The sequence below is a fragment of the Orcinus orca genome, chromosome 3, assembly GCF_937001465.1.
Source record: "Orcinus orca chromosome 3, mOrcOrc1.1, whole genome shotgun sequence".
Classification (NCBI taxonomy): Eukaryota; Metazoa; Chordata; class Mammalia; order Artiodactyla; family Delphinidae; genus Orcinus; species Orcinus orca.
This window is the reverse complement of record NC_064561.1, coordinates 11,797,559-11,819,753: the sequence shown is the minus strand read 5'-3', so window position 1 is coordinate 11,819,753 and position 22,195 is coordinate 11,797,559. Positions and strand designations below refer to the sequence as shown.

The following is a 22,195-nucleotide window of genomic DNA, read 5'->3' as shown; positions in this document are numbered from 1 at the left end:
GGTCGGGTGGCAAGGGTACAGGAAGCGGGCAGGTTCAAGGTGTGTCTGGGGGGCACGGGTCCTGCTGCGGGGCGTTGGGTGTTAGAACCAAGGAAGAACCGCAGGTCCCGGCCTGAGCCCTGGGCAGAGGGGCGGGGTTGGGGGACAACAAAGACTCTTGTTGCTAGCGGTCTCAGCCCCACTGTCCCTTGGGCTGGTCCACCACCCCCACCCCCGCCTCCCAGTCCTAACTTTGCAGAGTTCCAAGTGATCATCTAGCTCCGTCTCCCCCAGATTGGGTTCTCCTGGGGGCACCCAGAGGGAGAGATTAATAAATGTGTGGAATGAATAAATTAATTCTCAGGCTCCTATTGGGGGATTTTGAGCAGGACATTCAGGCTTTAGTCAGGGGAAAGATACTCATTTATTAAGTCTCAGACACCAACCCCCCCCCCCCAGCAGCTCTGTGAGGTCAACATTATTATCATCCCCATTTAATTAATTTTTGGAGTTTAGGTGAATTTTTTCTAAATTGGGTAAAAAACTAAACAACAAAACAAGTTAACTGTTACATTCAATTTAATTACTGAATCAGTAAGTTTATATTAAAGTCCTTTTTTTTTTTTGCGGTACGCGGGCTTCTCACTGTTGTGGCCTCTCCTGTTGCGGAGCACAGGCTCCGGACGCGCAGGCTCAGCGGCCATGGCTCACGGGCCCAGCCGCTCCGCGGCATGTGGGATCTTCCCAGACCGGGGCACGAGCCCGTGTCCCCTGCATCGGCAGGCGGACTCTCAACCACTGCGCCACCAGGGAAGCCCTAAAGTCCTTTATTTTAAGATTTAATTTCATTTATTTTGGGCTGCATTGGGTCTTCATTGATGCGTGCGGGCTTCAGGAGCTGTGGCACGTGGGCTCAGTAGTTGTGGCACACGGGCTTAGTTGCTCCGGGACATGTGGGATCTTCCCGCACTAGGGATCGAACCTGTGTCTCCTGCATTGGCAGGCGGATTCTTATCCACTGCGCCACCAGGGAAGTCCCCGTCCTATCTTTTTAAACCACTCGGTGATTTTTAATATTTAATACAATCAAACCTAATGAAAACTCTTTTTATATAAATCTTTAAAATTACTGGGAAACTAAAATTTAAATCCCATTCATAACTGCACTGCACAAATACTTGATATGCAATAATCTACATCTTCCCAAAGATGTTGTGGCTTGTAGTAGGGTATTTTCTTCCTCTCCACCATAAGTTTACTGAACTTTCTCCTTTGTTTTCAGTTTTTTATTTTCTTCTACAATTGCTTCATATTTCTCTTCCATTTCTGCCAATTCTAGGCGAAGCAGCTCTATTTCTAGATTTTCTGGGGTAGCAGCTCCTAAGCAATGTTTTAAAAAATCCAAAGCACTATTAGGTTTCTCTGGTTCTTCATATAAGACTACCAATACCTTGGTCAGCGTGTCCAGCACCCCCGACTTCTCCAAGTACCTCCATAACTGATGAGCGGCTTTGTAATGAGCCGTAGTGAAAGCAGCAGCCGCGTTTCCATTTTATTTTTTATTTTATTTTACTTTTTCACCCCCATTTTATAGGGGAGGAGTCTGAGGCCAGGGAGGTGCCAATGCCCCCCTCAGAATGCTTAGAGCTCCCATTCTTTTCCTCACACCTAGATCCTCCAAGCCTGGAGACCCTGCAATGCAGCCAGGAACTCTGTGCCCAGATTCCCCATCCAGTGCTTCTGGGACAGGATGCCCAGCCCAGGACCCTGGGATCAGCCTGAGACCGTTTGGGCCCCCCTCCAGTCTATCCCACACACCCCCAACAGGCCAACAGCGCCTTGCTCCATGGATGCCAGGCCCTGGCCCTGGGTAGCAGCTCCCGTTTCATGGCGGTTTGTAGGGTTCCCACCACAGGACATGTGGCAACCAGTGCTGGACAGAGTGGGTGTTGGTGGGGGGCACTGACACCAGAGCCTGGGCAGTGGGGATGGGGTCTGAGTCACTCCGCCTGGGTTAGACTCCTGCCTGTGTTGTGTGGCCACAGGCCAGCCACTCGCCCTCTCTGAGCCTCACTGAGGCTCACTGAAATAGGTTAATAAGACAGCCATGTACCTCAAGGCGGCTATGGGGATTCAGGGCATCACGTGCCTAGAAAGAACAGGCTGGGTATGCAATAAGTACTTAATAACCGACTGTCGTGATTGCGATCATTGGTCTTCCTATCTGTAAGGGGAGGCAGATGTTTCTGTTTCTCCCTGGGAACGGAATTTGGGGGTCTGCCTTAGGTCTCCCAGGAGCAGCGGGAGTCCAGCTGCCTGGGCAGGGCTGTCCTCCAGACTGTCCTTCCAGCCAGGCCCCAGAGTCCCAGCCTCAGGGCATCCCTGCACCCATTTCCTGTCTTTCAAGGGCAGCTCCGTGTCCAGGGCTGGCTCAGGGGCACCCAGAGGCAGCTCCATCTTCTCCTTGAGAAGCCCAGCTGTGTCCACGTCAGTTCGCTCTCCTTTGTCCCAGGATATGTTCACCACCAGGGCCCCTTGCTGGGACACCTCCTCTGGGAAGTCTGCCGGGCTGTTCCACTGCCAAACCTGGAGACGGACGATGGGGTCAAGGCTGTGGGCAGGGCCCTATTTCTCATCCACACAAGGATGGAGTGGACCAGGTCCCTTCTGGCTTAATTCTCTAAAACCCAAGACCAATTCAAGGATCAGTTGGAAGGACCCCCCATTTCTCTTTGGAAAATTGTCCCTTCTCCTCTCTTAGTTGATGTGGTTGGACAGGGCAGTAGCCCCACGCCAGCTCTTGCCATTGGCATGTGATCCTGGCCCAGCCAATAAGAACACTCCTACCCCCTGGTTCTAGTGATAGGCTAAGGGATGGGCATATGACCCAAGCTGGACCAATCAGTGATGTCCGAGAATTCTGCTCCAGTTAATGGGAAAAATGGATACCCTGCTTCCACAGGGGGAAGGCTGAGCCTGCCTGAGATAGAAGCCTGAAGGGAGGATAGCACCACAAAGAGATGGAGTCCTAGTTCCTGGATCCAGCCATGCCTGAAGCCCACCACCTTGGATTTTTTTTTTTTTCCATCAGGTTCCTTTGTGGAACTTACTTCAGTTCTGTTTCTGCTACTAGTAAATGGCCTACACGAGGTTCCCCTTTGGGTTTCTATTTGCCTGTCTATAAAATTGGACAGGCTTTTGGAGTTCTTGCACCAGTGGGTTGGGGGAAAGTAAAATGAGTTAATGCATAGCCATTACTCTTCAGAGCCCTGGTCCAGATATGGACCCAATAAACAAGACCTGGAATTAGAAAGGGGGCCCTTACCTGCTTCCCCTGGCTGCCAGAGAACTCAACGGCAGTGCTGGCACAAGGTGTGGGCAGGGGTGGGCACAGGTGCCTTACAGCCCTGGGGAAGGAAGAGAACTGGTTAGTGCTTCTGTTCGTTCTTACTTTTTAATTGTTCTGACTTATTTTTTTTCATCTCCATTAGGTTATAATAAGGGGAGTGAGGATGTGGCCAAGGGGTCAGGGGTACAGGAGACTGACAGACCCGGATTGAAATCCCAGCACTGTCGCCACTGCTGGATGCCTGGGCCTGGGCCTCAGTTTCCTCATCTCGAAAGTGGACATAAAAACCTACTTGGGGGGGAGCAGTTATTACTATTCTTACTATCACTATTACAGATCATCTCGGGGGAAGGGGTGCAAGTTACCTGTTCAAGCCGAGGTACCCAAAGATTCCCAGGAGAAGGATGCTCACGAAGCTCCCAAAAGATGCGAGGAAGATGGACAAATCGGACGACTCGGAGACCTGGACTTCTGGGAACAGAAGAGCTTGGGCTGGGGGAGAGCCGCCTCCTGCTTCTCATTGAGGAGGAAGTGGGAGGGGCGTGCCCTCCATCAACTCACTGCTGACCCTGGTATACTGTGAATCCCTCTGTGCCTCAGTTTCCTCCTCTGTGAGGTGGGACCCCGCCTGCCCTGTGACTACAGGATAAAGCCCTGGCACACAATAAGTGCTCAGGACACTGTAGCTCCGAGAGCCTGCAGGTAGGGCCCGTGTGGTTGCTCCCCCGGACCCAGACCAGCCCACTGCACACCCAGTCTGGCTCACTGGTTCTCTTGGGACCAGACTTCACAACAAGGACAACAGGCAGGGACCGTGGCAGGAACAGGGATCATTTGGTCTCCAAATCTCTCATTGCCACACACCCCAAGACAATGGAGCCCACCTCCTTATGTTTGTGATGAGATACTCATTCATTCGTATTCATTCATTCACTCAATAAATAGCCCCCCTGCTCCCTTCCTTTCCCCAGGAGCTCCAAGGCTGGGGGAGGCAGAGCCCACACAGACACCCACACACACTCCCAAGGCGTCAGGCCAGGTAGGAGGGGCAGTGGGGGGGGGTGCCCAGAAGGAAGCCTGGAAGGCTTCCTGGAGGAGAGAGCTTTTGAGCTGAGTTTTGAAGGATGAATAGGAGTTTGACAAGGAGACCAAACATTCCAGACAGAGAAGCCTGCAAGGAAAAGCCAGCGTAAGAGAAGGTTCATGAGGAGAAGCTGCAGCAGAGGTGAAGGAGTTGGGAGCAGGTCAGCCTGCGACTCTCTCCTGAGAGGGATGCATGGGGAGCCATGGAAGGATGGAGGGTCAGGGTGGGACTGCTTGCTGACATGTGGGATGGGGCGGTGCATGCTGGGTAAGTACCCGGGCCCGCCCCCTCACTCACCGACGGTGAAGCGCAGGGCCTGGCTCCAGGCACCCCGCCACTTGGCTGTGTCTGCTCGAACCTGCACCTTGTAGGCGGTGGCAGCCCGCAGGCCCTGGAGGGTGATCTGGGTCTCTGTGGCATTCACTGACAGCTCTGTGGGCGGGAGGCAGCGTGTGTCCCTAAACCCCCTTTACTCTGGGCTCCACCCTGGGGGTGGGAGTAGGGGCTCACAGACATTTTGCTGAATAATCTTCCCTAAATGCACCCATTCACATCAAACTTATTTGGAAAATATTCTTCATCAAAATATTCAGTGAATGATGCTGTTTTTTTCTCAAATTCTGACCAATTTGCCCTTCACTCGCTCCTAGGCCACTCCTTTCCAGCCGCATCTGCCTTCTCCTCAGAGCTCCCTAAAAGGCACCAGGTTCAATCCCAAACCTCAGGGCCTTTGCACTGGCTGTTTCCCTGGCCTGGTTCACCCTTTCGCCAGATAACTACATGCCTTCCTCCCTCACCTCTTTCTCATCTTTAAGGACAAGGTCAGGGTTAACTTTGTCTAAGTTGTTCCCCGAGTGTCCCCAGCACCTCAGCACAAAGTTGGATCTCAACAAGTGTCTGTGGAATTGGATGATTTTTAAAAAATAAAGCACCCCATAAAATTCTTTAAAATGAGAATACAGTTGTTGGCTGTCGTACAGAAGAAAAATTCCTAGAACCCTAAATCCATATTCGTTGTAAATATTCAAGAGGAATATTCTTCCAAAGAAATTTCAGGGAAGTTGGTACATTTGGCCAAATGGGCATTTGGTGCGTAAATCTTCAGCAATTTGACTTTTGGCAAACTGGTGTTCAGCAAATGGGCTGCTTCCAGCTGCGCCACTGTGAACAAGTCACCGACTCCCATTTGGCCTCATTTACCCCCTCTAAACAACGGAGGGTGACCAAGCTGATGGCAGAAGGTCTATGTCTGATGTCAGAGCAGCCCCCGTTCCCCCCTCCTCCCCCCTCCCCCCCCCTCCCGCCCCTGTGCTGGGCTCGAGGAGGGAAGGCAGGATATAAACTCATGGTCTTGGCGGCCTGGCCTGTTGCTGCAGGAGATGGACGGGCGAGGCTGTATTCTCTCAAGGCTATGTTACCCAGCGGGGAGGAAGAGGCTCCCAATGTGGGAAATGACAGGACGTTTCAGCCCTGGTGAGACCTGCCCTGTACATCCTCATTTCTTTCCCTCCTATGGGGCAGGAAGGGGCACCTAACTGAGCTCAAATCCAAGCTTGTTTAACCTTTGGGCAGGTGAATCCCTTCCCAGGCCTCAGTTTCCCCATCTGTAGAATGGAGAAAGTCATCCCTGCTCCATGGGAGTTGCCGTCTAAAGGGCCAGTCAAGACCCTTGAGTCCAACTCTATTGTTCCATGGGTGTGAAAACCAAGGCCCAGAGAGGGACAGTGAGGTGTCCAGGGTCACACAGCAAGGCAGAACTCAAGGCCAGAGCCCTTCCTCCCCCAGCCAGGCCTGTGCTGCCTCACGTACCGGATACTTGGTTGCTGGCCTCATCCTGGCAGCGCACAATGTACTCCTTCAGGACGCCGGGGCAGGTGCTCAGCAGAGATGGTGTCCAGTCCACAGACACTGAATCCTGGCTGAGTTTCTTTACAGACACATGTTGTGGGCTCCCGGCCTCCGAGGCTGCAACCAACATCCTTTACCACAGTCAGCTCCAAGGGTGCTGGTTGAGTACTTCCTGCCTGCCCAGCCTGCTACTGTCCAGAGACCCAGGGAACCTTGGCCACAGAGTCAGCTGTGTCTGCCAGTTCCACCACTCTTGGTGTCATCACTTCCCCTCTCTGAGCCTCAGTTTTCTTACTATATAATGGTGCAATGCCTCTTGGAGTATCTTAAGAGTTGACTGAGCTGACTTCTATGTGTCTGGCTTCTGGCCAGGGCCTGATAGGCAGTAGGTGCCTCTAAATGGTATTCCCCCTTCCTGATACCCAAGGACACTGCCGAGTCCCCTGGGGAGACCACCCTGCAGGTTTGGGCTACTCACCATTGCCTCCAAAGTGGAAGGTGGACAAGACGGTGGACCACGAGGTGGGCTTCTCCGGGTATGCAGAGGCAAAGATAGTGATGCGGTAACACTCCTGCCGCATTGCCCCAGATGCTTGGCTCAAGCTGTGCGTTGCTGGAAGGATGAGCAAGGGTCAGACCAGTAAATAGATTGTGTCCCCACCTCCGCACCTGTGCCATCTGCCAGGAACTCTTAGAGCACTCCTACCCATGCTTTAAAGCCCTTGCACCAATGTCCCTCCTCCAGGATTCCGTCCTCATGCCCGTTGCCACCCCATCCCCGCCCCTTCCCAACCTGTCCCCACCCCCTCCAACACAGCTCCTACTCTATGGCGCCGGGGTGTCTGCATCCAGCTCTGTCTCCCCTGGCTGGGAGCTCTTTGAGGACCAGGCTGGGGCTGAGGCTTCCTGGGGCCCCGGCCAAGACCACGTCAGAGAGTGAGAGGCTGCTTGGGCCATTTGGCACCCTCCCTTTCCCTCCAGAGGCCTCATTAATTTGCCACCTGCATCTTGCTAGCTGCTACCTTTCCTGGCACGGGTGAATGTTTAACAAACACCCTGGGACGTGAAACTCATTACCTGCTGGGGTGCAACTTTCCCAGGGCTGAGCCCTGACACCCCAGGATCCCAGCAGGAAGCACCAGACCTGCATGAGTGGAAGGGTCTGTCTTGGCCTGTCCCCACCTCTGTGTGACCTTGTGCAAGTGGCAAGACCTCTCTGGGCCTCAGACACCCCACAAGGATGATGCCTGTAGGTTTGAGCTGACCAGGAGCTCTAATGGAGGATGCAGGGCAACCGATATTACGGTACCCATTCCATCAGGGTCCCGGTCCTGGGGTGCCATCAGGGTGCAGGTGGCAAGGCTCTCGTCCTGGCCCTGGGGCTGCCACTCAATGCAGTATGTCATGCCCTGGGCCTGGGCTGGCCAATGCATGGTGGTCCTGTTGGCTCTGGTACTGATATTCAGAACCCCTGGTTCTGGAAGAAGACAAGAGAGGCACATCAGAATAGCTGCCTCATGCTCCCCCCAACCCAAGGCTCCTATAGCCCCATCCCACCCTCTTGACAAGCTCTAACCCCCCAGGGCCAGGAGTGTCTGTATCTGGTTCTGTCTCCCTACGCTGGGGGCTGCCCGGATGGGGGCTGAGCACAGAGGGGACAGCAGGGGCTGTTTGAATGAATCGAGTCCTCCCCCAGCCTAACTGTGGGTTCCCTGCCAGGATGCCCACAGTCAGTGCTCCCTAGGCTGCCACTACTACCCTGTCAGGCTAGTGGGCATCTCCTGGTCCAGCAGATGCCTGGCCACCCACCACCCACTTTGCCCAGCGGTGGGTGGCTGTGGTGGAGGAGGAGCCTCCCGGCTGGACCAGAGCTCAGAGCCCCGAGGACAGACCCACTCAGCCCCCTGGGCTCCTCTCTCCACTCCCTACAGCAAGGTCACCTGCACCAACCTGAGAGGTGGGTACTGCTTCCAATTCTAGGGACAATAGCTATCATTTATTGAGTTCCGACTGTATGCGCCAGGCCAGTGCCGAGCATTTTACAGGCGCCACTTTCCCACAAAGTGGGACGATGATTATCCCAATGATATAAAACCTGAGGCTCGAAGCCAGAGAGCCACCAGCCCAAGGTCACATAGCGAGGCCATGGCCCAAAGCAGACCAGGAGCTGACAGACTTGCTGCTGTGTCACCCTGGCAAGTGGCTTCATCTGTCTGAGCCTCGGTCATCTCATCTCTGAAATGGGCATCATCTTAACAGCCCAGCTGGGTGCTCAGCAGGATCAGGACTAAGGTGAAGCGAGCAGGGCATGAAATTAAGGAGGCGCCAAAGAACTCAATCACCGAGATCAACACTCTGCTAATGCAATATTTTTTAAAAAATCAAAATGAACCTAAAAATATGTACTGAGTACTATTCACAGTTGCCAAAACAATGGAAACAGCTCAAATGTCCGTCAGTGGAAAAACAGATAAACAAAATGGGCCCATTCACGCAGTGGAATATTACTCAGCCATGAAAAGGAATGAAGCACTGATGCCTGCTACAATGTGGATGAATCTTGAAGACATCAGGCTGTGAAAGAAGCCAGACACAAAAGGTCACATAGTATATGATTGATTCTATAAAATGTCCAGAGCAGGCAAATCCACAGAGACAGCAAGCAGATTGGTGACTGTCAGGGGCTGGGGGAGGGGGAGGGGGAGTGACTGCTAAGGGGGAGGGGGTCTCCTTTTGGGCATGATGAAAAGGTTCTGGAACTAGACAGAGGCGATGATTGCACAACATTGTGAATGTAATTAGGGCATCAAATTGTACTTGTTAAAATGGTTCATGTTGATATGTGAACTTTACCTCAATAAAATACATACGTTTACATACATACATAGAAACCTTAATTTTTAAATTTTAGATTTTTTTTTGAGGTAACACTGGTTTATAATATTATAATAATAAAAATGTTTCATGTGCACAATATTGTATTTTGACTTCTGAATACCCTACTGTGTGCTCAACATGAAAAATTTAGTTTCCATCTGTCACCATACAGTTGATCCCCTTTACCCCTCCCCTCCCCTTGCCTCTTCCCCTCTGGTAACCACTAATCTGTTCTCTATATCTAGGTATTAGTTTTGGTTTCTCCATCTATTTAGTCAGTCAGTTGTTTGTTTGGTTGGTTGGTTGGTTGGCTGGTTGGTTGGTTTTTATATTCCACATCTGAGTGAAATCATAGGGTATTTGTCTTTCTCCAGCTGAATTGTTTCACTAAGCATAATATCCTCAAGGTCCACGCATGTTGTCACAAATGGCAACATTTCATTCTTTTTTATGGCTGAGTAGTATTCCATTGTATACATGCACCACATCTTTTTTGTCCATTCATCCATTGATGGGCACGTAGGTTGTTTCTTGGCAATTGTGAATAACGCTGCAATGAACATAGGGGTGCATATATCTTTTCCAATTATGTTTTCTTTTTCTTTGGATAAATACCCAGAAGTGGAATTGCTGGATCATATGGTAGTTCTAGTCTTAATTTTCTGAGGAATCTCCATACTGTTTTCCATAGTGGCTGCACCAATTTACATTCCTGCCAACAGTGTATGAAGGTTCCCTTTTATCCACATCATCGCCATTGATTTTTTCATTGTGTATAAATATATGTATATATTTAACATATGTATACATGTATATAAAATGAGCAAAATGTCTAGATTTTAAATAAAGACAGGATCAACCCTGTATGTGCACGACCCTGCCTTGCTTGCCACACCCTGATCTTGGCCCTGGTCCCAATAAAACTTTATTTACAAAAACAAGTGTTTGGCCTGGGCCACAGTTTGCCAGTGAGAAATTTTTTAACTATTACACTATAGCGCTATGCATTTTTTAATGCTATGCATTTTGAATACTGACTTTACACACTCCTAAATTAGACACCACATTACATTTTTGTGCCTCACTCGCTTCACTCTAGTCTAGCTGAGGCTCGAGTACGTGCTCAGCTCCAAGAGGCCCCCCCCCCACTGCCCAGCCAAAGGCACCTGAGTGGGTATAGGCAGGAATGTGCCATGTCTGGTTGGCACCGAGGCCAAAGCGATTCCGGGAAAAGACAACCAGGTCATAGGCGGCACCCGAGAGGCTGAGATTTTTCCGCAGGCGCAGAGTCCTCGTGGCCTTGGCCTTACATGGGCAGGACAGCATATGCAGGTGGACATGGTAGGTCACCTCCATGCCTGAGTCGGGCCCGAGGCAGCCTTCTGGAAGCTCCAGCTGGGGCAGCTGTTGTGAGTGTGAGAGATGGTTTGTGGGGACCTGAACATGCACGTTGTCCCCGTGCATTGACATCAGGATGCTGCCCACGAGCACCGGCTCATCCACGGGCCACAGCTGATGACATGTATGAAAATTTTTTTAAAAATAGTAAACCTCAGTGCTGGCAAGGCTGCTGGGAAACTGACACATCCACTGCTCATTGGTTTAGGGGGAGGGGGGAATAATTTGGCAAAACCCACTGAAAGCCAGAGAAAAAAAATGTTTCTGTCTTTGGACCCAGTTACTTCGAGCCTGGACATTTTTCCTAAGAAAAGAAATTCAAATTATAGGAAACCTAGGACGAGAGGGAGCTTCACTACAGCTTTATCGTGCCAGCCCATTGGGGACCTGGCGGAATCAATTATGGTGAAGCCAGGGGTTGAAACATATGGTGAGTTTGCCCCGACTCAGGCAGGGGATTTCCCCTCTGCGCCTCAGTTTCCTCCTCTGGAAAATGGGTTCATTCGACTGTACTTAATGAGCTGCTTGGGGGACTTCAAAAAAGTCATCTCCCATCCAGACCAGCACAGTCAACCCCTTCCTGGCCTTCCAGCTCTCACGTGAGCCCCCCAAACTCTGCTCCCCCAATGGCTGCCAGAGGGAGCCTGTGAACCCCTGAGTGCAGCCATATCCTTCCTCTGCTCACACACCCTCCATGGCTCCCCATTACCTTCAGAGTTCAACCCACAGTCCTTCCGGTCCCTACCACCTCCACGGCTCATCTCCCTCCTTTTAAACACTTCCACTCCAGCCTCTTGTCTCCTTCTCTCCGTCCTCAGGCCACCCCACAGGCCTGCGATGGTCCCATTACCTGCTCATGGAAGGTCACCTTCCTCCTCCCATTCGGGCGGAGCTGCTCCACCGAGAACCTCACCTTGGCCTGTGGGGGGTTTTCTGCAACGAGACAGCAAGACAGTGACACTGGGGGTGGGGTCCTTGCTCACAACGTCCTGCAGACCCTGGATTGGGACCCAGGACCTTTTCCTTCCCTCCAATGAAACACAGGATTCCATGGGTCGTTAAGCAGTTTTCAAAATCTGCAAACATGGAAATCCACTCCATGATAGTGTGAATATACTTAATGCAACTGGCTAAAAATGGTTAAAATGGCAAATTTTATATTATGTCTTTTTTTACTACAATTTAAAAAAAAATCTGAAAACAGCCGTCGGAGTTGTTTCCCAGCAGATACGCACTTGGGTGGGCAGGAGGAAGCTCCAGCTCAAAGGGTAGGGAGACAAATGTTGACAGTCACTCCCCCCATCTCTCCCTCCCACCCCCACCTCGGGCCACGTCTCCACTCTGGAGCTGCCCTGGCTCCAGCTTCCTGTGTCATTTGGAAAAATCTGCCTTCACGACAGCCACTTGCACCCATCAACTCCTTGTTCGGCTTTCAAAGAGCAAAACCCACCAAACTAATTGGAAGGAGAGAAAGACTGATACATGTTTTCTTTTTATTATGGATTTGCCACATTTTACAAAGTGAAACTTGCCCACTGCCCTGCCACCTTGCACTGATTTTCCCTAATTTCTTCGGCAGCCTTATTTCTAACATCCATCACCTTAACGCTAACGCTCACCACCTTATTTCTAATACTACTACCATCTTTCTAACGCCTGTCTCCCTTCCTGTGGTCCAGGGTGCTCTCACCAGGGGGGATGCACACAGGGCTGCTCCAGCTGCTCCAGGGACCTCCGGAGACCCCTGGCCTCAGCCGTCGCCGCAGCTGGAATTCCTGGGCCGTGTCCATCTCCAAGGGGCAGAGGCATGACTCTGGGAAGAAGCAGATCAAACATCAAGCAAAGGGGCTGTCCCAAAGCCAGGAGCACCCAGGGCTTGGCACTGGTCACTTAGCCATCATGCACACATTAAGCTCCAACTGCGCACATGCACTTATTGAGTGCCAACTGTGTACAAGCACTTATTGAGTGCCAACTGTGTACAAGCACTTATTGAGAGCTAATCATGTGCCGGACCCTGAGGACACAGCCAGAATAGGCCAGGTCCTGTGCTCTTGGGGCCTCAAGGATCACCCACTTCTTCTACTGTCTGGAGTTCAAGTCTCAGCAAGGCCACCTACTAGGGATGTGAACTTGGCCAAAGGCTTCACAAGCCCAAGCCTTTGTTTCCTCACCTGTGAAATGGGAATAATCCAATACTGAACTACAGGGAGGCGCAAACAAGCCTACAGAGAATTTAGCACTGGGTCTAGCACACAGTGGGTGCCTAATTAATGCTAACTTGCTACCGCTGTCATGGTCACTATTATTCTCACCGAAGCCAGCATCATCCTGATGTCCACAGTCGCCCTAAAACAAGACCATATTTATACATTGTTTTACATTTGGGTGTTGAACATTCTAGCTTTTTTGAAATTTTCAACAATTACTTTGCTAAATGTAACACGGAACCCTGGATTGGATCTGAGAACAGAAAGAGGACATTCTTGGAAAAGTGGGTGATAATCCAAATAGACTCTGGAGTTTAGTTCATAGCGAGAGACCAGTGACAGACAGACTTGGGAACGAAAGCCATTAACCTGTGGGGAAGCTGGGTGAAGGCTCTATGTACTTCTTTGTAACTTTTCTGAAAATCTAAGATTATTCCAAAATAAAAAAGTTTTTTTTTTTTTTTAAAAGCATCATTTGGGGGAATTTCCTGGCAGTCCAGTGGTTAGGACTTGGCACGTTCACTTCCGGGGCCCGTGTTCAATCCCTGGTCAGAGAACTAAGATCCCACAAGCCGTCTGTCGAGGCCAAAAATTAAAAAATAAAATAATTATTTTAGGAGGCAAAATTATATTTTTATAATTTCCTAAAAAAATATTTTAAGAGACAAAACCTATCTGTTTGTGGTGTCGTGGTTGAGGAGAGGCAAGTTTAGGACCCAGCTAGCCCCACACTCCCCGGCTGATGCTGAGAGGTCCCTGGACATCCTGAGCCTCAGTTTCCTCATCTGCAAAGGGGGGCTGAGAGGGTCCACTGCAGAGTGTGTTAGGGGGCTGGAGATAAAAAGCAAAGACATGCCCCTCCCCAACAGGACTCCCATGTCACCTGCCTCTGACTGATCCGAACCCATTCACTTGATGGGAAAACTGAGGCTCAGGGAGGGGCACAACATTTGGAGGGAAGATGGGGCCCAAACTGAGGCAACTCCCTGGACTCAAGATGTTCCCAGGCTGAGGGAGGGGGAGACACCACAATTCAGAAGCTGTGTGGGTGTTCTCTGTCTCTCCCAAACCAGGGACTCCTTGGGGACTTGGTCAGGGCTGAGGTTTCTTGCAAGCCTAGGCTTGCCCTGCTTGCAGGGGACAGAGGGGAGAATAGAGTAGCTGAAGCATGAATGAAGGTCCAAAGAAGACATACAGATGGCCAACAGGTACATGAAGATGTGTTCAACATCACTCATCATCAGGGAAATGCAGATCAAAACCACAACGAGATACCACCTCACACCTGTCAGAATGGTTATCATCAAAAAGACAAGAGATAACAATTGTTGGCGAGGACGTGGAGAAAAGGGAACCCTGTGTACTGTTGGTGGGGATGTAAATTGCAGCAGCCACTACGGAAAACAGAGTGCACGTTCCTCAAAATATTAAAAATAGAGCTACCATATCATCCAGCTATATCAATTCTGAGTATTTATCCAAAGAAAAGCAAAACACTAATTGGAAAAGATACACGCACCTTCATGTTCACTGCAGCATTATTTACAGCAGCCAAGATGTGAAAGCAACCTTAGTGTCCATCGATGGATGAATGGATAAAGAAAATGTGGTACATGTATCAATGGAATATTATTTAGCCATAAAAAAGGAAATCCTGCCATTTGCAACATGGATAGTCCTTGACGGCATTATGTTGAGTGAAATAAGTCTGACAGAGAAAGACAAATACTGTATGATCTCACTTACAAGTGAATTTAAAACAAACAAAAAACCAAACTGATAGATACAGAGAACAGAGTATTGGTTGCCTGAGGTGAGGGGTAGTGTGTGGGCGAAACGGGTGAAGGTGGTCAAAAGGTACAAAGTTATCAATATAAAATAAATAAGTCCTGGGATGTAATGTACAGCATGGTGACTATAGTTAACAATACTGAACTGTACTGTCTGAAAGTTGCTAAGAGAGTAAATCTTAAAAGTTCTCATTACAAGAAGCAAAATCTGGAACATGCCTGTGTGGTGACGGATGTTAAACAGACTTATTGTGGTGATGATTTCACAATGTATACAAATATCAAATCATGTTGTACACTTGAAACTAATATGATTTTGTATGTCAGTTACATCTGAATTTAAAAAAGGAGGGACTTCCCTGGCAGTCCAGTTAAGAGTCTGTGCTCCCAATGCAGTGGGCAGGGGTTCAGTCCCTGGTCGGGGAACTAAGACCCCACATGCCACACAGCACGGCTTAAAAAAAAAAATAGAAAAAAAGAAAGGAGGGAGGGAGGGAGGAATGGTGGAAAGGTAGTTTCCTGGAAGAGGTAGCCCTTGAGCTGGACCCTGAAGGTGGGTTGGATTCACATGTGCTCAGATACAGAGGAGGGCATGCAGGTGGAAGGAACTGCATATACCAAGGCAAAGAGGCTGGGAATCCAGGGCATAGGCAAAGAATGATGGCCATTCAAAAAGGGGCCAGAGGAAGCATGAGGCAAGTGAGGGAAACTAGGGCCAGCTGAAGATAAGGATGACTTACTGAGGGTAGTGGGGAGCCATGGAGGGTGTGTGAGCAAGGGAGATCACAATCAGATCTTCATGTCAGAGAGACCCAGAGGCTAAACATGGGGCAAGAGTGGAGGCCACGTGGGAAGGGTGATAGATACAGAGATTGCAAAACTGATGGGAGAGGTGTGAGGGTGCCCTGTGCCTGTGCAAACCCCTGATCTGGGGAATAAACTCACCCACTTCCACGGGCTGCCAGGTGTCCGGTGCCGGAACTGTACCTCAGCACCATCTTGGTGGGCTGGGGTCTCCCACTCCATGAGCAGCTGCCCCGCTGACCTGGACACCTTGATGTTTCCTGGGGGAGGGTCGTATTTAACTGGAAGCAGAGTTGGGGGTTGGGAAGGGGAAGCCGGCATGTGTGTGAGCTGTTGGTCCTGAAAACTCTGGAAAATCTTCCCATGATCCTCCTGGCCCATAGTAAACCACCAAGCTCCCCAAATTTGAATCAGGGACACCTCTACAGGTGCCATCTAAGCCTGGGGTTCTAAGCCTGGGGTCAAAGAGTTAAGATTTATACACAGGATCCTATTAGTAAAGGTGTCTTTAAAATATTAATACTCATTGCTGGCAAGGCTGTGGTGAGACAGGCACTTCTGTAAATTGCTGATGAGAGGGTAATTAACTGATTCTATTTTTTTCTGAAGGACTATTAGGGAAATGTTACTAACTTTTTAAGCCCACTTCAAGGAGCCTGGCCTGAGGAGAGACATCTATCATGCTTTCTGCATCTCGGTCATAGTGTGCCTGATTCTAGCTCAGGGCCTTTGCACTTGCCATATCCTCTGTTTTGCTGTATCCACACTTCCCCATCTTTATTCCTACTGGATCTTTTTCATCCTTGAGCTGGAGCCCTCCCTGACCTCCCAGCAGTATCTCATCATGTGTAACGATCATGCCTTGTCCATCACCCTACATGAATCTGGGCTCCATGAAGGCAGGGACAGGGTTGAGATTAGGGTGAGGAGAGGGAGGCAAGGTTGTACAAATACAGGGTCAGATCCTGTCTTTATTTGAAGTTCTGGGGAATTCCCTGGTGGTCCAGTGGTTAGGGTTCTGCACTTCCACTACAGGGGGTGTGGGTTCGATCCCTGGTCGGGGAAATAAGATCCTGCGTGCTGTGCAGTGTGGCCGAAAAAAAAAAATCTGATATTTGATTTGTCATGGCTTTTTTTTTGCATTAATATTAATTTTTTTTAAATGTTGCATCATGGGACTTCCCTGGTGGTCCATGGGTCAATACTTCGCACTCCCAATGCAGGGGACCTGGGTTTGATCCCTGATCAGGGAACTAGATCCCACATGCATGCTGCAACTAAAAGATCCCGCATGCTTCAACAAAGAACCCTCACGTGGCAGCAAAGATCCTGCGTGCCACAACTAAAAGCGGCACAGCCAAATAAATAAATAAATAAATATTAAAAAAGAAAAGTTGCATCATGCTATGGTTTATAATGACTACTGAGGTTTTTTGACACCCCCATAACATTTTGTGGCCAAGGAGGGTGCCTCGTTCATCTCACCCTTGTCCCAGCCCTGTGCTGTGACCTCCATTGGCCTTGCCCATGTCCCCTGTGACTGAGCATGGCACACAGTAGCAGTTCAACGAGTATAAACTAAGTATATGTTATTGATTCGTGAAAACAGATTTTAAAGACCGAACACGGGGGACTTCCCTGGTGACGCAGTGGTTAAGAATCCGCCTGCCAATGCAGGGGACACGGGTCCAGTCCCTGGCCCGGGAAGATCCCACATGCCGCGGAGCAACTAAGCCCGTGCACCACAACTACTGAGGCCGTGTGCTGCAACTACTCAAGCCTGCGCACCTAGAGCCCGTGCTCCGCAAAAAGAGAAGCCACCACAATGAGCAGCCAGAGCATCACAACGAAGAGTAGCCCCCACGCTCTGCAACTAGAGGAAGCCCGCACACAGCAATGATGACAATGCAGAAAAAAAAAAAAAAATTATAAGACCCAACAGGGTCTTGGCCACATTACAGTACCAAGGAGAAACCGGAAGCTACCTACATGTTCATCAGTAGGGGATCCGTTAGGGGACCATGAAAGACTCTGCCAGGTTACATGACAGAGTTGGATGTAAAAACAGCTGGCAGTATCCAGCCCCTTGCCAGGGACCCAGAATTCCCTCAGGTCTAGGCTTGGGGACCGGAGGCTTCTCTGGGTGAGGAAGTGGTAGTGGAGAGGAAGAGAACAGGGTGCTGACCTGAGCTGTAGAGGTTCAGGGTAATGTTGGGGGACTTCTCTGTCCAGTTGGCAGCCCGGGATTCCACCCAGAGAGTGACAGCGTGGAGCACGGATATGCCATCCTGGTCGGAGAACTGCAGCTTGGTGGCTGAGCCTGCGGCAAAGTAGCAACAGCGCCCGGGCTTGAGGCTGCGGGAAGGAGGGTATCGGTACTGAGTCTCAGCGGCCACAGCAGATGATGTGCATCAATCCCAGGATCCTTTTCTTCCCCTTTTACCGCCGCTCCCCAGCCTGGGGTTTTCTTAGGGATCAACTTAGGACTAAGGGGTTTGGAGGATCCCAGAATCTCCTAACATGGGCTGCCACAGAGAGAAGAAAGAAATGAATAGATGGATGAATAAGTCACAGGGTGAGGATGAAGGAAGGACCACAGGGATCCTAATTGTCGCCCAAACTGTATGCCCATCCATGCTGACCCCACAACACAGATCCCCAGCCCTCCCTTCTGACATGAGAAACTGAGGCCCAGGAAGAGGCAAAGACACTGCCGAGCTCATACATCTGAGAGTAGAGGCAGGCGGTCAGGAGCAAAGGCAGGATCCTCACCAGCATCTCAGGAAGTGGCTGACCCCAGCTGCGGGGCCCTCATATTCCCAGGAACATTCATAACCAGCGTTGCTGAGTATCCGGTAGCAGTTTAGGTCCCGGGGGCCCGAAGCTAAGCCTGGAGGTTTGAGAACAGATTAGAGTGTAGGGTGGTGGGGTCCCCAAACTGACACACCCCAGAGAGGAATCTTTGTGACACTTATGCAATCCGGTGTCACCTCAGCCTAAACACGCTGTGACTTCCAGTACCTTCCTGTGCCCTTCCTGCCTGTCTCCTGCCATCTCCCTTGCACCTCCTCCTCCAGCCACTTCAGCCTCTTCACTGGTCCTCAAACACACCAGGCTCACTCCTACCTCAGGACCTTTGCATGTGCTATGCCCTCTGCCTGAAATGTCCTTGGCCCAGATCTTGACATTCCAATTTCTCCTTCAGTGTCACTTCTTCAAGCACTAGGCTATTTGAAGTAGCCCCCTCCTTCTCCATCCCTCACCCTGCTCTGTTTTTTTCCTAGCACGTCATTGTATGCAGGATATGCATTTGTGTGCCTCTTGTCCACCTCCTGCACTAGGCTGTGACCCCAGGAGGACAGCTGGGCTCGCAGCTGATTCCTTCATGTCTAGAACTGTGTCTGCACGTAGTACGTGCTTGGTAAATATTTCTGGAACAAAAGAATAGATGAAACGCCTTGCCCAGTGGCAGATTTTGTGACTTTGTTACAAGCATGAATGTTCCAGCAATGCTTGCCTCGGAGCAACTTCAAAATGTTTAACAGCTGCTTAGCCCCACATGCTGACCAATCAGGACGGACACAGACACCAGTCCTGCGACCCTGTTACAGAGTAGATGAGGCTTACAGAGGTGACTGCTCCAGGACACCTGAGTTTGGTGAGGACAGGCCATCAGGCTGTTGGGTTGGGGCTACTGAGACCCCAGTCTTTGGCTGGGCAGGAGGGAGCTGAGGGAGTGGCTGCTTGGGATGGGTCAGTCAGAGCCCAGTACAACCCCTTCCTCCCACGATGGGGAACTGCCCCAGACCTGAGTCTGCATCCGGATACGGCGGATCCTGAAAACAGCACCCCATGGTGCCACAGGCTTCAGCTGCAAAGGCAATGAAGAGAAATGACAGTCTCAGCCTTTCACTTCAGGGGAGGGGGGCTTGCCCAGTGACCATCCACGCACCTGCCCACTTTCCCATCCTTGCACCCACCCACCCATCCACCTTTCTATCCATCCATCCATCCATCCATCCATCTACCCATCCACTCATCTATTCAGCCATCCATCTTTCCACCCACCCACCCACCCATCCATCCATCCATCCATCCACTCACCTATCCATCCATTCATCCATCCACCCATCCACTCATCTATTCAGCCATCCATCTTTCCACCCACCCACCCATCCATCCATCCATCCATCCATCCATCCATCCACTCACCTATCCATCCATTCATCCATCCACCCATCCACTCATCTATCCATACATTCACCCATCCATCCATCCACCCACCCATCCAGCTCTCGGGCCGCTCCTCTAAAGCAATCCAGGGTCCCCTGTACCTCTCCCTTTTGCTGGTCTCCAGCCCTGCCTGAACTCTATAAGCCCTGAAACCTTGCTGATCTCCAGTTTACAGAGAGGGAAACTGAGGCACAAAGAAGTTGCCCAAGGTCATGGAACAGCAGAGCTGGGATGAGAGTCCAAACCTAGTCATCTGCTGGGGGCTGGGTCCCTTCCCATTCGATTCCACAAGATGGAGAGAGAGTATGTATATTACATACACTGGGTACATAACACTATTTTTTATATATATATATATTATATATATATATATATATTATATACTTGGTCTTTATCCCTTCCTTAGCTATTTCTCATTAAACTCTGGGATGTGGGAAAGATTCAGAGCTTCAGCCCACCCCACAGAAGACAAAATCAAGACCGGAGGGGAGATGACATCAGAATCCATGATCATCCATGATCATCCAGCTCACATTTGATAGAGGGAAAGACTGAGGCCCAGAGACACAGAAACAACCCTGGGAACCGGGTCCACAGCCCTCCACATATACACACACAGCCCCCCGCCCCGGCAAGAAGAGCCATAGGGGACTACTCCAGGGTAGGGGACTCACCGCCCTGCCGGGGTAGCAGGAGGAGAAAGAGGGGGACCAGCCTGGTCACCCCCTGCCCCATTAGGTCCTCGAAGAGGGTGGCAATCCCGGACGAGCTTCTGTGCTGCTGGAGAGACCCCAGCCACCCAGTCCTCACCCAGGAACACATTAAAGCTTAGCAAGAAAAACTAAAAGGAAAAAAAAAGTTAGGTGTCGTGGCCCCTCCCAGGGCAAGTCAAAGTGAAAAAGAAACCCAGGAAGTCAGCCCGGGCGTGGTGGCCTCATTCAGACCACAAACACACCCGAGCCCCAGGTCCGGGGGGTCTTCTCTGCTGGCCCCAGACTGAAGCTGGACACTGGGTGAGAGCCCCATGGGTGGCCTGGGGCTCTGTGCCCTTGGCCAGGTCTCCAGCCCTCTCTGGTCCACTTCTGAGACTTAGGAGCTAAATGGGAGGCCAGGGTCTTCAGACGTCAGAGTTCACTCTCCCAGTAAATTGTTATGAAGTGCTTGCTGTAGGCTGGGCCTTCCAAAAATGTCCACCTCCCCGTTTCCCGAATTCCAGCCTCAGGGCACCCTGGGTTCCAGGTCTGGAAGAGTCTCCTTGCTTCCTTTAGACTCAACTTTGTCTTTTCTGTGTCTTTTTCTCAGCCAGAGGTGGAGAGGTTGAGGCGGGGAGGGGGGTGGTCTCAGTTTCTGACCCTCTCTCCGCACTGTCAACAAAGGCCCAAAATGTCCATGGAGAAGAGCTGATTCATGCTACCAAGTGGATGAACCCCCAAAACAACAGGCTGAGTGAAAAAAGTCAGACACAGCAGCCCATATGTTATATGACTCTATGCATATAAAATGTCCGGAACAGGCAAATCCACAGAGACAGAAGGTAGATTAGTGGTTGCCAGGGGCTGGGGGAGGGGAATGGGGAGCGACTACTCATGGGGATGGGGCTGCATCTTGGGGTGCTGAAAATGTTTTGGAGCTAGACAGAGGTAATTGTTGTACCATATCGTGAATATTCTAAATGTCACTGAACTGTATATATTAAAATGGTTAATTTTATGTTATGTGATTTTCACCTAAAAAAAAATGTTCTCGGAGCCCAGGTGGGCAAAGAACAGGGTAAGGGTCTCTCCTGGGGGAGAGCATCTGGGGAAACTGAGGCCCAAGAGGCCAGGAGGAAGCCCATTCTCTGAGAGCCAGTCCTGAGGGGCAGCTGGGCTGGCCAGGGTCAGGCGCCCAGCAGGCCATGAAGTCAGAGCCATCAGAACAAAGAGGCAGTGTTCCAGGCCTGGCACAGTGGGGACGGGGACCCTGTGACCCTGCACAGAGCAGTCTTCACAGGCAGCAGGGCCCAGGCCAGGCCAGGGGGCGGAGTAGGTTTGAGGCCTGGGGGAGGGTCAGAGACAGAGAGAGACAGAGACACAAATGGAGAGAAACATAAAGATAGAAGGGACCATTGGAGATAGGGGTAAACCCATGGCCCACCTCTCAATGATCCTGAGACCCCTACATCAGGTGCCCTATTTTGCAGATGGAGAAACTGAGTCCAGAGACACCCAGGCCACTCAGGGTCCCAGCTAGAGGTGAAAACATGGATGCAAACCCTGAGGCAGGGCACCCTCCACAGTGGGGCTGAGCTTTGCACCTTCCAGAGTAAGACCCATGCCCCAGGGCTACTCCCTACCTCCCACCAACCCCCCTCCCGAAATTTGGGCCTCCCAGGCCTTAGCTTCCCCATCTGCAAATGGGCTAGAGTGTGGATAAAAGAGGGTTGCTGCCCACCAGACAGCCAGTATGATTTATCATTCTTTGGGGGCTCGCAGTGGCCTCTGCTCTTGTCACACCTCTTTCCCATCCCCCCAAAGTTAGAGCAGTCACTGGAAAAACATCAAGGGGGGTGGGGCAGAGCTGGACACAGACGCCCCCAGCTCCTTGAGGTCAGGGGCTGGGTGCAGGGAGGGGCAGAGGTTAA

General features: G+C 50.8%; 1 protein-coding gene across 5 annotated transcripts; it reads right to left on the bottom strand.

Annotated features, from left to right (window-relative positions):
• Positions 1 to 1,910: 1,910 nt before the first annotated feature.
• On the bottom strand, positions 1,911 to 20,453 carry IL12RB1 (interleukin 12 receptor subunit beta 1). Of its 5 annotated transcripts, none has more exons than XM_033401453.2 (16): positions 20,247 to 20,412; positions 19,148 to 19,210; positions 18,112 to 18,229; positions 17,525 to 17,694; positions 15,481 to 15,599; positions 12,851 to 12,884; positions 12,226 to 12,348; positions 11,386 to 11,468; positions 10,304 to 10,541; positions 7,570 to 7,737; positions 6,739 to 6,873; positions 6,222 to 6,377; positions 4,710 to 4,844; positions 3,694 to 3,841; positions 3,305 to 3,386; positions 1,911 to 2,565 (listed from the first exon to the last, which is right to left on the bottom strand). In XM_033401453.2, exons 1-16 carry the CDS (start codon positions 20,392 to 20,394, stop codon positions 2,200 to 2,202), a joined length of 2,286 nt encoding a protein of 761 aa, XP_033257344.2. In that variant the 5' UTR covers positions 20,395 to 20,412; the 3' UTR covers positions 1,911 to 2,199. The 5 variants fall into 5 exon arrangements, 3 of the variants coding, with proteins under 3 accessions (XP_033257344.2, XP_033257343.2, XP_004277747.3); XM_033401452.2 differs by having other exon boundaries at positions 15,481 to 15,620; positions 20,247 to 20,411; XM_004277699.4 differs by having other exon boundaries at positions 3,694 to 3,799; positions 15,481 to 15,620; positions 20,247 to 20,411.
• Between the last annotated feature and the right edge of the window lie 1,742 nt (positions 20,454 to 22,195).

What these genes read in the sequence shown, in the direction of transcription:
- IL12RB1 (XM_033401452.2), bottom strand. Translation starts at nt 20,394, where the DNA reads ATGTGTTCCTGGGTGAGGACTGGGTGGCTGGGGTCTCTCCAGCAGCAC. An exon ending in TCAGGATGATGCTGGCTTCG is followed by an intron (nt 12,349 to 12,850) that starts GTGAGAATAATA and finishes GCTTCTTCCCAG; the next exon opens with AGTCATGCCTCTGCCCCTTG. An exon ending in GGCCCTGCGCTTCACCGTCG is followed by an intron (nt 3,842 to 4,709) that starts GTGAGTGAGGGG and finishes CTCAATGAGAAG; the next exon opens with CAGGAGGCGGCTCTCCCCCA.